The sequence below is a fragment of the Gastrolobium bilobum genome, unplaced genomic scaffold (assembly GCF_033153095.1).
Source record: "Gastrolobium bilobum isolate Gb01-03AN ecotype WA unplaced genomic scaffold, APGP_CSIRO_Gbil_v1 utg5831, whole genome shotgun sequence".
NCBI classification, from domain to species: Eukaryota; Viridiplantae; Streptophyta; class Magnoliopsida; order Fabales; family Fabaceae; genus Gastrolobium; species Gastrolobium bilobum.
In genome coordinates, this window is record NW_026898041.1 from 185696 (window position 1) to 197646 (window position 11951).

Below are 11951 nucleotides of genomic sequence, written 5' to 3' on the forward strand. Positions count from 1 at the left end.
CAGCAGATATGAGGTGTCTTGAAGCCCTCCATACCACTCCACAATTCTGCTACTACTAGGCCACAAAAATGGTTATCAAGCTTGGTCTTTTCCTCTCAAAAATAGCTTATTGAAGTATCAAGTGCCAAGGAAATGGCCTTCACTCCACTAACTAATGAAGTCAGCCTTCAACCCTCACCACACAGTGGCTACAACTCAGAAATGAGCTGTCTTTCTACCTCCCTAAGCTTATCCACACTCAACAATGGGGTTTTGTGAAGAAATCAAGAGGAAAGACGGTCTCTTAAAGGTTTTCTTGAAGAGGAAAGATGGTGGCAAGGTGGAGCACAATAGCAGCTGCTGAGTGTTACGTAGGAGTGTGTAGTAATCTGACCTAGGTTAATGTGCCATCATATTTATATGTACACTTAATTAATCCATCGATATTAATTCTAATCGCTCCGCTAATTATTTTACTCCCAAACTTAATATCCTGAACCTAACTATTTTTCTAGGAATTATCATATTTTTATTATAATTTTTGCAGCACTTTGCCGATACGCATTTTATACGTAGCTGTATTAGTTCTGACATCAACGCTCATTATTCTTACTCCAAACTTGATATCCTTTACCTAGATATTTTTCTAGGAATACTTCTATTTTTGTTATAATTTTTTGGGATCCTTCACCGATACTCATTTATACTGTGAAGCAAAACCAGTATCTGCACTTTTCAACAGAAAAATGACTTTAAACATTATTCGCCTTTCTAAATAATTATCTTATCATGTTTATGCATAATATTAATCCAATCCATGCTCCAACATCGATAATCTTATTTAATTAATTATTTAGCGGTGCGAGTTCTTACAGAGGGGGCTAAAATGCATTATATATTTTTTAAGTTAAAATTATATATAAGAACAAAAAAATAAAATAAAATGATTATTTAAATAAATTTAATTCATAAAAACATTATTTTATATATATTTTTTATAAATTTGATAGTTACTCAAGATTTGATAGGCATAAACAGATTAACATGCCTAAATCAGACATTTTAATTTTTAAATATAGATCAGATCAAACTTATAATTTAGTTTATACCAAATTAACAGGTCAAATAAAACTTAAGGGGTATATTGGTTTATGATTTTAAAAGACTATTTTGAGTTAAAAAAATCTTTTAGATTTTAAAAAACTATCTAGAATTGCAGTGGCTTTAAAGACTTTTTTAAAAAACTTTTTTTACAATCAAAATTTTATAAGATTGAATTTTAAAGGATTTTAATATAATTTACAATATTTGAAAGGATAATATGGATTTATAAGATATTAAAGAATCATATGAATTTTTAACAAATATTCAAAATTACAATAGTCAATAAAAAAATAACAAAAAAATGCAATGATATTAATAAAAAAAGTAAAACCTAATATAATTTTTTCAATCAGTAATTTGAGGTAACTTGACATCCTACTAAGCAGTAACTCTCCACATATCTATACTAGCCGTCTAAGCAATAGCATTTTCTCGTTCGTGTTCTTGGGTTTGACCAATGGGTTAAAAATTATATTCTTCATTTGGTATCAGAGATATACATATATGATTATGAGACCCACAATTTTTTTATTTATTAAAATAATGGGTTTGGTGTTTGTCATTTTAAATGACATAAGTTATGTCATTTTAGGAGAGAGATAGACACAGAAAAATGGAAATCATGGGAGAGAGAAAGTGGGTGGTTTTTTTTTTAATTTAAAATTTAAATAAATTTTTTTTATGTGTCTGTCTCTCTCTTAAAAGGACAGAGTGTTATATCATTTAAAATGACAAACACTTTTCCCTAAAATAATTTGAGATATGCATATAGAACCTAAAGTTCATGATAAAATTTCGTTTGGAATTTTTTGCAATTGATCTTGAAAATCTTATAGTTTTGTTCTACATGATGAGAGTTTTCTAACCATATATCATATGCATATTTTTATTGAATATTCTAAGAAAATTTTGACTATGAATTTCTGGGTTTTATAAATTAAAATTTAGAAAATTTCTCGAATTATTTTCAATTGATTTTGAAAAATAATTTTTTTGTTATCTATTGACATAAAAATTGTTTGAAATTATTTCCTATAGCGAAGGAATTTCGTTCATGAATCTATTGTTACGAAACATTGGGTTGATATTATGAAAGTTTCATTCTTTTTTTTTTAAATCGATCTTGTTTCATTGATGTAAAATGAAAAATGATTGGGGGGTTTATTGCCCCGTTGTTTTTTCACTATTTTATATTATTTTTAATAAAAAAAATCTCACATTTTTGTGCCAAGAAAAATCGCGACCCATAACTTGAAAATCATTTTGCAAGTTGTTCATACGTAAAGCTTGGTTGTTATTATACGTTGGAAAAACTTCATTTTAGACTCAAAAATTCTAACTTCTCTTAGATTTATCTGATGAAATCTCTATGATCTTCAATTATTTTTCTATTATGAACTTTATGATTCGGTTATATGTCTTGAACCAAGTTGTTGGCTACACAAGTTCTCATCAATTGACAAATTTGATGGTGCATATGTATTACAAGACAATTTTTGTGATGATTTGCAGTAGGGGCAACTGTTAATTGTAATCGAAGATGAAAGCTCAAATTTGAAATTGATGTTGATTTTGAATTAATGGCATTGTTGGAGAAAGGCTTAAATAGAGACAAAATAATTATTGCTCATGAGTTTTTCCTTACACTGGCTGCTTGTAATACAATGATCCCTATTCTTAATGGCAGTTGTGGAGCAAACGAATCAAATCATGATGTAGAATGTATTGAATACTAGGGAGAATCTCATGATGAAATATAGTTTTAGTTTTTGCAGCCTCTGCATATGGGTATACTTTTTTCGAGCGAACATTTGGAAATATTGTTATTGACATCCATGGAGAGAAATTTAGGTAAATAGTGATTTCCTTTTGGTGGGAGATTTTATGTTTTGATTTTTTTTTAAGAATTTTAGGCTTTTATATTTAATGGAATCGAATTATATATACATTGCATAGTCTATGTTAAGAATAGTGGTTTAGAAGTCCCACATCAGATATATCTCATTGTAATTCCTTTCCTTTTAATTATATAATAGAGCCTCCATTGTGTAGTTTAGATATATGGATTACTCACAAATCTCTTGGATCCTGATATTTAACATGGTATCCAGAGCCTAACGAGAAAAATCCTAATCTGCCTTCCTTTATTTATATTTTTCATAATTTTAATATGGTAATAGAGAGATATCACCCCTCATGAGGGATTTTCGCTGCCGACGTCAGTTTCTGGCTTCACCGGCCACCGTCAGCCACCCTCATCTGCCACTGAAAAAGTTTTTAGGCGACTGTTCCAACAAAAAAAAACATTAACGAAATCAGAATGAGTCGATCTACCCAATGCTGGAGGACCCACCATCAAAAGAGGTCCCACGCGCTCTCAGTTCTAATCACGGTCGCTCTATTGCCCGCTGTTGTGGTTCAGATTTGCCCATTATTGTAGTGTTCTGTCCTATTCAGTTCGTAGGTGCCACCGTCGTCCCTATTTCGGCCTCGTTCGTCTGTTGGTTCGTCTTTTTGAGAAGGTATTGTTCGTTCCCGTTGTTACTCATTTGTTGTTTGATATACCTTTAGTTTATCATGTTTATAGGGCTAATATTGCATGAATTATATAGTCAAAAGCATGAATACTTATGTTTTATATTGAAAATCATGGAAATTAGATTTCTATCTAACATATCTTAATCTTATTGGTTTTGAAGGCAAATTAATACAAATTTGAGCAAGAATGGATTTAAAGATTGAAGTTGGAATTAGAGATCAATGTTCATCAAAGAAGGGGACAACAACATTCAGATCTGGGAATAGGGAACACGCGATTCAACAGGAACTACTTTACTTAGTCGGAACACGCTAGTTGCGCCATACTTTCTTGCAACCCACGCTCACAGCGTGGGAACCACGCTAGTTGCGTGAACTTCCAGTAACGTGAATAAAACTCCCACGCTCATAGCGTAGGAACCACGCTAGCGTAGGAGGTGTGGACAAATCAGAAGTAAATCCTGTTTTGTATCAGTGGAAGATTTTACGACGAAGATTTAATCAAGATATCTGAGCAAGACACAATGTCTATAAAATAGAGGCTTAGACTCCCAGAGAAAAACATCTTTGGCAGGAGAGAATTGCGAGGATCAGAAAATTGAGAGAATTCTTGGAGACTCGTGCTGGAGATCAGGATTCCACCGGAGTTGAAGGCTGAAGACATTGAGTTTTTATTCTTCTTCTTCTTTTCTTCTTAGTTTATGAACAATTTTTTTTTGTTTTGTTTAAGTCAGACATGAATATGTCTGGCTAATTTCTTTTTGTAGTTGGGATCACGGACCCGATGTGAATCCTTTATATTCCTGTATTGATATTTTTTAAGTTAATTAGTTAGTTTGTTTTATTCTACCTGTTTAGAATTGGCCACTCTAAATTATAGGGCTTTGAGGGTTAGAATTCACAATAAACATATTGGGGTTTTAATCTGAACAAGGGTAGAATAACAATTTGTGTATGATCTAGACATAGGCTTACATAAATTGCAGACTCATAATTCATTTGCTTAATGCTTAATTCAAGAGGGATTACTAAGACATTAGAATTCTGATTCGGTTAAAGGGTTGAAATCACTAAGACATTAAGGTTCAACTATTTTATAGGGAAATAATGAATTGTCTGAACAAACGAATTAATTAACTATAAAATATAATATAGGAATATAAGGGAGGATCGGAGGTGAAGTGTATCCTGGCTATATCCTTTTTATAAATTTTTCATCAATATTTTCTCGCTTTCTTGATCTTTTCTTGCGTGCGTTCAAAATTAATTGTTATTAATTTTCTGTTTTAAATTTAATTATTTTTAAATTCTGTTTTGAAATTCCAAAATTAATTACTTTCACAACTCAACCCAATTTTATTTTCCAACTTAAGGGGAATAGTTAAACTAGTACTTGGTGCATTAATCCTCGTGGGAACGATACTCTACTTATCACTTTATTACTTGAAACGAACGGTATACTTGCCAATTTTGCAACAAGTTTTTGACGCCGTTGCCAGGATTAATTACGTCAATATTAGTCTTAACTTTCGATCTTTGAGATTGGAATTTTTATTTTTATTTTGTTACTAATTTATTTCTCTCTTTTATGCGAGGTAAAGCTAACAAAGAACCTTTACAGTTTGATCCAGAAATCGAAAAGACTGCAAAGAAGAACCGGAAGCTAACCAAGCTAAGGAAGATAGAGGAATCCTCGAGTTCAGAGCCAAAAGCCGAACCCGAGATGACAGCTAATAATCTACCACCATCAGAGGAAGAATTTATGGAGTCAATCTTGGCTCCACAGTTCACAAGGCCAAATTCCAGCATCATCAGACCACCAATCAACGCCAATAATTTTGATATCCAGCCAACACTGATAACCCTGGTAGAGAAAAACCCATTTGGCGGAGAAGATTATGAAGAACCCTATGACTTTATAGACAGATTTTTGAGAATCTGTGACACTACCAAGCATAACGGGGTGTCAGATGATGCAATTAGACTCCGACTGTTCCCTTTTGCTGTAACAGGGAAAGCTCTCAGATGGTTGGATAGACAAGCCCCCAACAGCATCAGAATGTGGGATGAGCTAGCAGCCAAATTCTTCGCAGAGCACTTCTCCAGGGAGAAATACAACAAGTTGGTGAATGAAATCACCAACTTCACTCAACAACCAGGAGAAACTCTATGTGCAGCTTGGACTAGGTTCCAAGAACTGATCAGAAGGTGCCCCGCGTATGATCTGCCAGACGGGAAGAAGGTCAGAATCTTCTATAATGGAATGACACCTGACTCCAGAATGGTTGTCAATGGTGCAGCCGACGGGACCATAGCAAGGAAGACAACAACTCAAACTTTAGAGCTGATCGACTTCATGGCAAGGGCTGAGAACGCATCAATGACAGTTCAACCAGTTCAACCAAGAATGGGAATCCTGCAGTTGGGAAACAATGATGCATCACTTGCAGAACCAAAGATCCTATCTCAACAGATAGCTAGTCTGAATGCAAAGTTGGACAAGTTGCAACTCTCTATAGCTCAAGTTGACTCGGTCAACTGTGAGTATTGTCAAAGTGATCATGATACTAACATTTGCCCAACATTGGTAGGAACAGATGCTGTACAAGTTAATGGAATCTGGTATGAACCAAAACCACAATCGAATTTTTAGAGAAACCAGAACAATGCTCCAGGAAACAACTACCAAAGGAGGATTCAAGGTGGAGGTTTGGATTACAAATCCAACAACTATTTACAACCTCCTCCAATTCCACAAACTCAAATATCTGAACTAGAGAGAGCACTGATACAGTTGACAAAGACAACTGAAATATTCATGAATGAGACAAGGGCTCATCACAAAAATCAGGATGCATCTATCAGAAACTTGGAAAACCAGATTGGCCAACTGTCAAAATAGCTAGAAGAAAGGACTAAAGGTCAATTTCCAAGTAACACAATAATCAATCTGCGAGAAGATTGCAAGTCAATTGTTACAAGAAGCGAAATTGTCATCACTCCTCAAGAAAAACTGAAGGTGGTTCAGAAAAAGAAAGCAGACGAACCAGTTCTTGAACCGGAGATAGAAAAAGAGGAGGAGACACCTGCAAAAGAAGACAAAGAGGAAGCAAAGGAGAAAGCTGCAGAGACTCCAAAGAAGCAATGGGATTTTTCTCGCTTTGAGAAACCACCTTATCCCATAAAGTCAAGGCAAGCAAAGAAGAAACAACATGCCAGGTTTTTAGAAATATTTAAAAAGTTCCAAATTAATATTCCCTTTGCTGAAGCTTTAGCTAACATGCCTAACTATGCTAAGTTTATGAAAGAACTCTTGTCTAGAAAGCACAAGTTGCAGGAATGTGAAACAGTTGCTCTCACAGAGGAATGCAATGCCATAATCCATAAAAAGTTTCCACCAAAGCTTCAAGATCCAGGGAGTTTCAACATCCCGATTGCGATAGGCAACATCGACCGGGCATTGTGTGATCTTGGAGCAAGCATCAACCTTATGCCACTGTCTGTGATGAAATCTCTCAAAATTTTCGAGTTGAAGCCAACAACATTATCGCTCGAACTTGCTGACAGAACGTTGAGAAGCTCAAACGGTGTAATAGAAGACGTACTTGTCAAAGTGGACAAGTTCATCTTCCCTGCTGACTTCGTAGTCCTCGACATGGAAGAAGAAGGAGACATGCCTCTTTTGTTGGGTAGGCCATTCCTTGCCACAGTAAGAGCTATGATTGATGTGGAAAAGAGAAAGCTGGAATTGAGAATGGACAACGAAAAAGTCACCATCGATGTGTTCAAAGTTATGAAGCATGCAGAAGATAATGGTGATTGTTTTCGGGTGGACGTTCTCGAAGCGCTCTTCCTTGAAAAGGAGGATGACTAGACTCTTGAAGAAGAGAAGGAATTCTTTGATGAAAACCCTCCAAAGGAAGATGCTAAAATTCCAACAGAGGAGTTGGAAAAGAAAGAGTCAGACACCATAAATGAAGCACCAAAGGTGGAGTTGAAAGAGCTTCCATCCAATCTAAAATATGTTTTCTTAGGAGATGAAGAAACGTATCATATCAGCATCAACTAGGAGCTATCTGAGACTGAAGAAACAAAGTTGATGAAAGTTCTCAAAGAACACCAAACAACCATAGGTTGGTTCATCTCCGATCTCAAGGGAATCAACCCTTCCTTTTGCACTCACAAAATACTGATGGAAGACAACATCAAACCTGTAAGACAAACTCAGAGATGACTCAATCCTACTATGAAAGAGGTAGCTCAGAAGGAAATGGTGAAACTCCTTGATGCCGGCATGATCTACCCAATCTCAGACACTGCATGGGTAAGTCCGATCCAAATAGTGCCAAAGAAAGACGGAGTTACAGTGATCAAGAACGAGAGCAATGAACTAATTTCCACCAGAACCATAACTGGGTGGAGGATGTGTGTGGATTACAAAAGACTAAATGATGCCACACAGAAAGATCACTTTCCTATTCCTTTCATTGATCAGATGCTGGAACGGCTGTTCGGATATGCATATTACTATTTCCTAGGCAGTTACTCCGGCTACAACCAGATACCTGTTGCACTAGAGGATCAAGAGAAGACGACTTTCACCTGCCCCTTTGGAGTGTTCGCTTACAGAAGAATGTCGTTTGGTCTCTGCAATGCACCTGCTACTTTTCAAATGTGCATGCTTTCCATCTTTTCTGATATGATTGAAAAATCATTGGAGGTATTTATGGATGACTTTTCTATTTTTGGTTCTTGTTTTGACTCATGCTTACAAAATTTAGCTAAAGTATTGAGGTGTTGTCAAGAAACAAACTTAGTTTTAAACTGGGAAAAATGTCATTTTATGGTAAAAGATGGAATAGTACTAGGCCATAGAATTTCTGAAAAAGGGATAGAAGTTGATAAAGCTAAACTGTTGTTAATTGAAAAACTCCCCCTCCTTCTAATGTGAATGGTGTTCGAAGCTTCTTAGGCCATGCAGGCTTTTACAGACGATTCATCAAGGACTTCTCCAAGATTGCAAAGCCATTGAGTCAACTATTGGTGAAGGACACTGAGTTTAAATTTGATAAAGAATGCCTGAAGTCCTTTAACCTGCTGAAGGAAAAGCTGACAACCGCGCCTGTCCTGATGGCACCTGATTGGAACCTTCCTTTTAAGCTCATGTGTGATGCAAGTGCATACGCAATTGGAGTGGTACTCGATCAGCGTATGAATAAGCTATTACATGCCATATATTATGCTAGTAAGGTGTTAAATGAGGCACAAGTAAATTATGCCACAACTGAAAAAAGAAATGTTGGCTGTAGTATATGCATTAGATAAATTTAGACCTTACTTGATAGGATATAAAGTTCTTGTTTTTATTGACCATGCTGCATTGAAGTATCTCATGAGTAAACAGGATGCGAAGCCATTGCTGCTGCGTTGGATGCTTCTGTTCCAGGAATTTGATCTGGAAATTCGAGACAAGAAGGGAGTTGAAAACAAAGTAACAGATCACTTGTAAAGGATTCAAGACAAAGAACTGCAAGATGGACCTGAGATTGAAATAAAAGAATCCTTTCCTGATGAACAAGTGATGGCAGTTCACTCCGGACCATGGTTCACGGAATTAGCAAATTACAAAGTTATAGGATCAATTCCTGAAGAACTCACATGGCAACAGAAAAAGAAGTTCCTGCATGATGCAAAGCGATAATACTGGGATAACCCATATTTATATTTCTAATGTACTGATGGGATTATTCGCAGGTGTGCAGCTGAGATGGAGATTCCAAAGATTCTTTAGCACTGCCATGCGTCGAATTATGGAGGACACTTTGGTGGAAATAGAACTGCACAAAAGGTCCTGCAAAGTGGGTTCTACTAGCCCACAATATTCAAGGACTCGAAGGAGTTCGTAGAAAAGTGCGACAGATGCCAGAGGTCGGGAAACATATCCCGGAAGGACAAGATACCACTGAATTGCATACTGGAAGTGGAAGTCTTCGATGTATGGGGAATTGACTTCATGGGACCTTTCCCTGTGTCGTATTCCAACCAATACATCTTGGTTGATGTGGACTACGTGTCCAAGTGGGTGGAAGCAGTGGCCCTATCGACAAATGATGCTAGGGTAGTCGTGGCCTTCCTACAGAGAAACATCTTCACCCGATTCGGAGTCCCACGAGCCATCATCAGTGATGGAGGAACCCATTTCTGCAACAAGCAATTTGATGGTCTTCTCAAGAAGTATGGAGTCACACACAAAGTGGCCACACCGTATCATCCTCAGACAAGCGGACAAGTGGAGATTTCCAACAGAGAGCTGAAGCAAATCCTAGAGAAGACTGTGCGCAACACAAGAAAAGACTGGGAAAAAAAGCTTGACGATGCACTCTGGCCATACAGAACAGCTTTCAAGACTCCTATAGGTATATCACCATTCCAACTGGTGTACGGTAAGTCCTGTCATCTCCGTGTTGAGTTAGAACATAAGACTATCTGGGCAACTAAATTTCTGAATTTTGAACCAACTAAAGCTAATGAAAAATGATTACTGCAATTACATGAGTTGGATGAGTTCAGGTTAGCTGCTTATGAGAATGTCAGGATCTACAAGGAGAAGACAAAGAGGTGGCATGATAAGAAGATAGCTCCGAAGGAATTTGAGCCGGGACAACAGGTATTATTGTACAATTCTCGACTGAGATTGTTTCCAGGTAAACTCAAATCCCGCTGGTTAGGTCCCTTTGTTGTGAAAAAGGTATACCCTTATGGTACAGTAGAAATTTCTCCTATAGACACTGATAATCCTTTCAAGGATAATGGCTGTAGGCTGAAACTATACTACGGAGGACTGGTGAATCGGGACAAGGTTTATGTCCCTCTAACTTTACCTGAGTCTTAGACCGTTCAAGTCAGGCTCGTGACGTTAAACAAGCGCTCATTGGGAGGCAACCTAGTAGAAAAATTTAATTTAATTTATTTAATTTTATTTTTTAGGATAGATAAAAACAAAAAATTAAATAAATGGTGAAATGTGTGATGAAAGAAAGAACATGAATCTGGGAATTGGCGCTGCTGGCGCCAGACTCGCGCTAGTAGTGCCAGAGAGAAAATTTTACAGTGAGTCCGCGCTTTCAGCGCCACTATAGCGCTGTCAGCGTGAGAAATCCTCAAGATATGCCACGCCATCAGCGTTATAGTAGCGCTCTCAGTGCCACTGATCAAAAAGTTCCAGTGAGTTCCACGCTCACCGCGTGAATCCCAAGCTATGAACGTCAAAAACTCACAAGATTCGCGCCAACAACATGAAATCCAAGCTGAGAGCGCCCATGATCAAAAACTCACTGAGAGCTCTGCGCTAACAGCGTTAACTCCACGCTATCAGCGCCAGCCCCAAAATCAGAATTTTAAAATTAAAACCTTAAATTCCTAAACCCCCCACTCTCACATAGCCGTCCCTTCCTCTCTCTCTCTCTCTCTCTCTCTCTCTCTCTCTCTCTCTTCTTTTCTCTTTTTCCTTCCCTCACCATTCACACCACCGACACACTTCTCCTCTTTCTCCCTCAAACTACCCCATCCAACACCGCTCCCCGACCACGAAGCTCCACCATCATATTTTCTTTCTCTTTCAACTCCCTCTTCATTCTCTAATTTTTTTTTCTTTCTCCCTCTCCCCCAAACCTTCGACCAACAGCCTTTCCACCACCATCTCACTCTTTCTTCTACATTGCCTTCCACCACCGCACCACCCTTCAACATCTTTTTAACCCATAACCCTCACCGTGAAAACCACCAACCATCGTACCCTAGCCAAACCCATTCAACCTTCAACCATCACCGTGAAGAACGACTACCAGTCTGATTTGAAGTTTTTGACTACACTAGGGTTTTCAAGTTTTTAATCTTCAATTGCATCTATGGCCGGTGAAAAGGAACAATTCCTAATTGGATTTTAATGCTAATCGATTGGAGATGCAAGGTTTGAGTTACAAGTTTAATCATGAATATATCTGGTAGGCTATATTATGCTTTGATGAATCGGGTTATGAAATTAGTTGGTATGATCTATCTGGGTCTGGATGACTAGAAATACCATGATGTAGTGAGTTTGTTTTACAGCACTGGTATGAAAACTTTAATGGTGCAATATTTTAATTCATTTCTGATTTTAAAACATGCATAGTAAGTGTTCGATGTTTGGTCTCAATTAAGAAAGCTAAAGATAGATTAATATTCATGATGTAGTGATTGGCTGATTATAATGGTTTTATGTTGTTTAGTTACACTTCATGATTCACAATATGAGTACCCATTCGAATTAGGAACTCTGAGAGGTGAAA

The 11951-nt window shown here is 37.0% G+C and overlaps 1 protein-coding gene across 1 annotated transcript; it reads left to right on the forward strand.

Annotated features, from left to right (window-relative positions):
- The first annotated feature begins 5209 nt into the window (after window positions 1–5209).
- LOC133312332 (uncharacterized) lies at window positions 5210–7495 on the forward strand. The gene is made up of 2 exons (XM_061513499.1): window positions 5210–6161; window positions 6582–7495. The coding sequence occupies exons 1-2, from the start codon at window positions 5210–5212 to the stop codon at window positions 7493–7495; spliced, it is 1866 nt and encodes a 621-aa protein (XP_061369483.1).
- Window positions 7496–11951: the final 4456 nt, after the last annotated feature.

What these genes read in the sequence shown, in the direction of transcription:
- LOC133312332 (XM_061513499.1), top strand. Translation starts at nt 5,210, where the DNA reads ATGCGAGGTAAAGCTAACAAAGAACCTTTACAGTTTGATCCAGAAATC. An exon ending in TCAAGTTGACTCGGTCAACT is followed by an intron (nt 6,162 to 6,581) that starts GTGAGTATTGTC and finishes ATCTGCGAGAAG; the next exon opens with ATTGCAAGTCAATTGTTACA.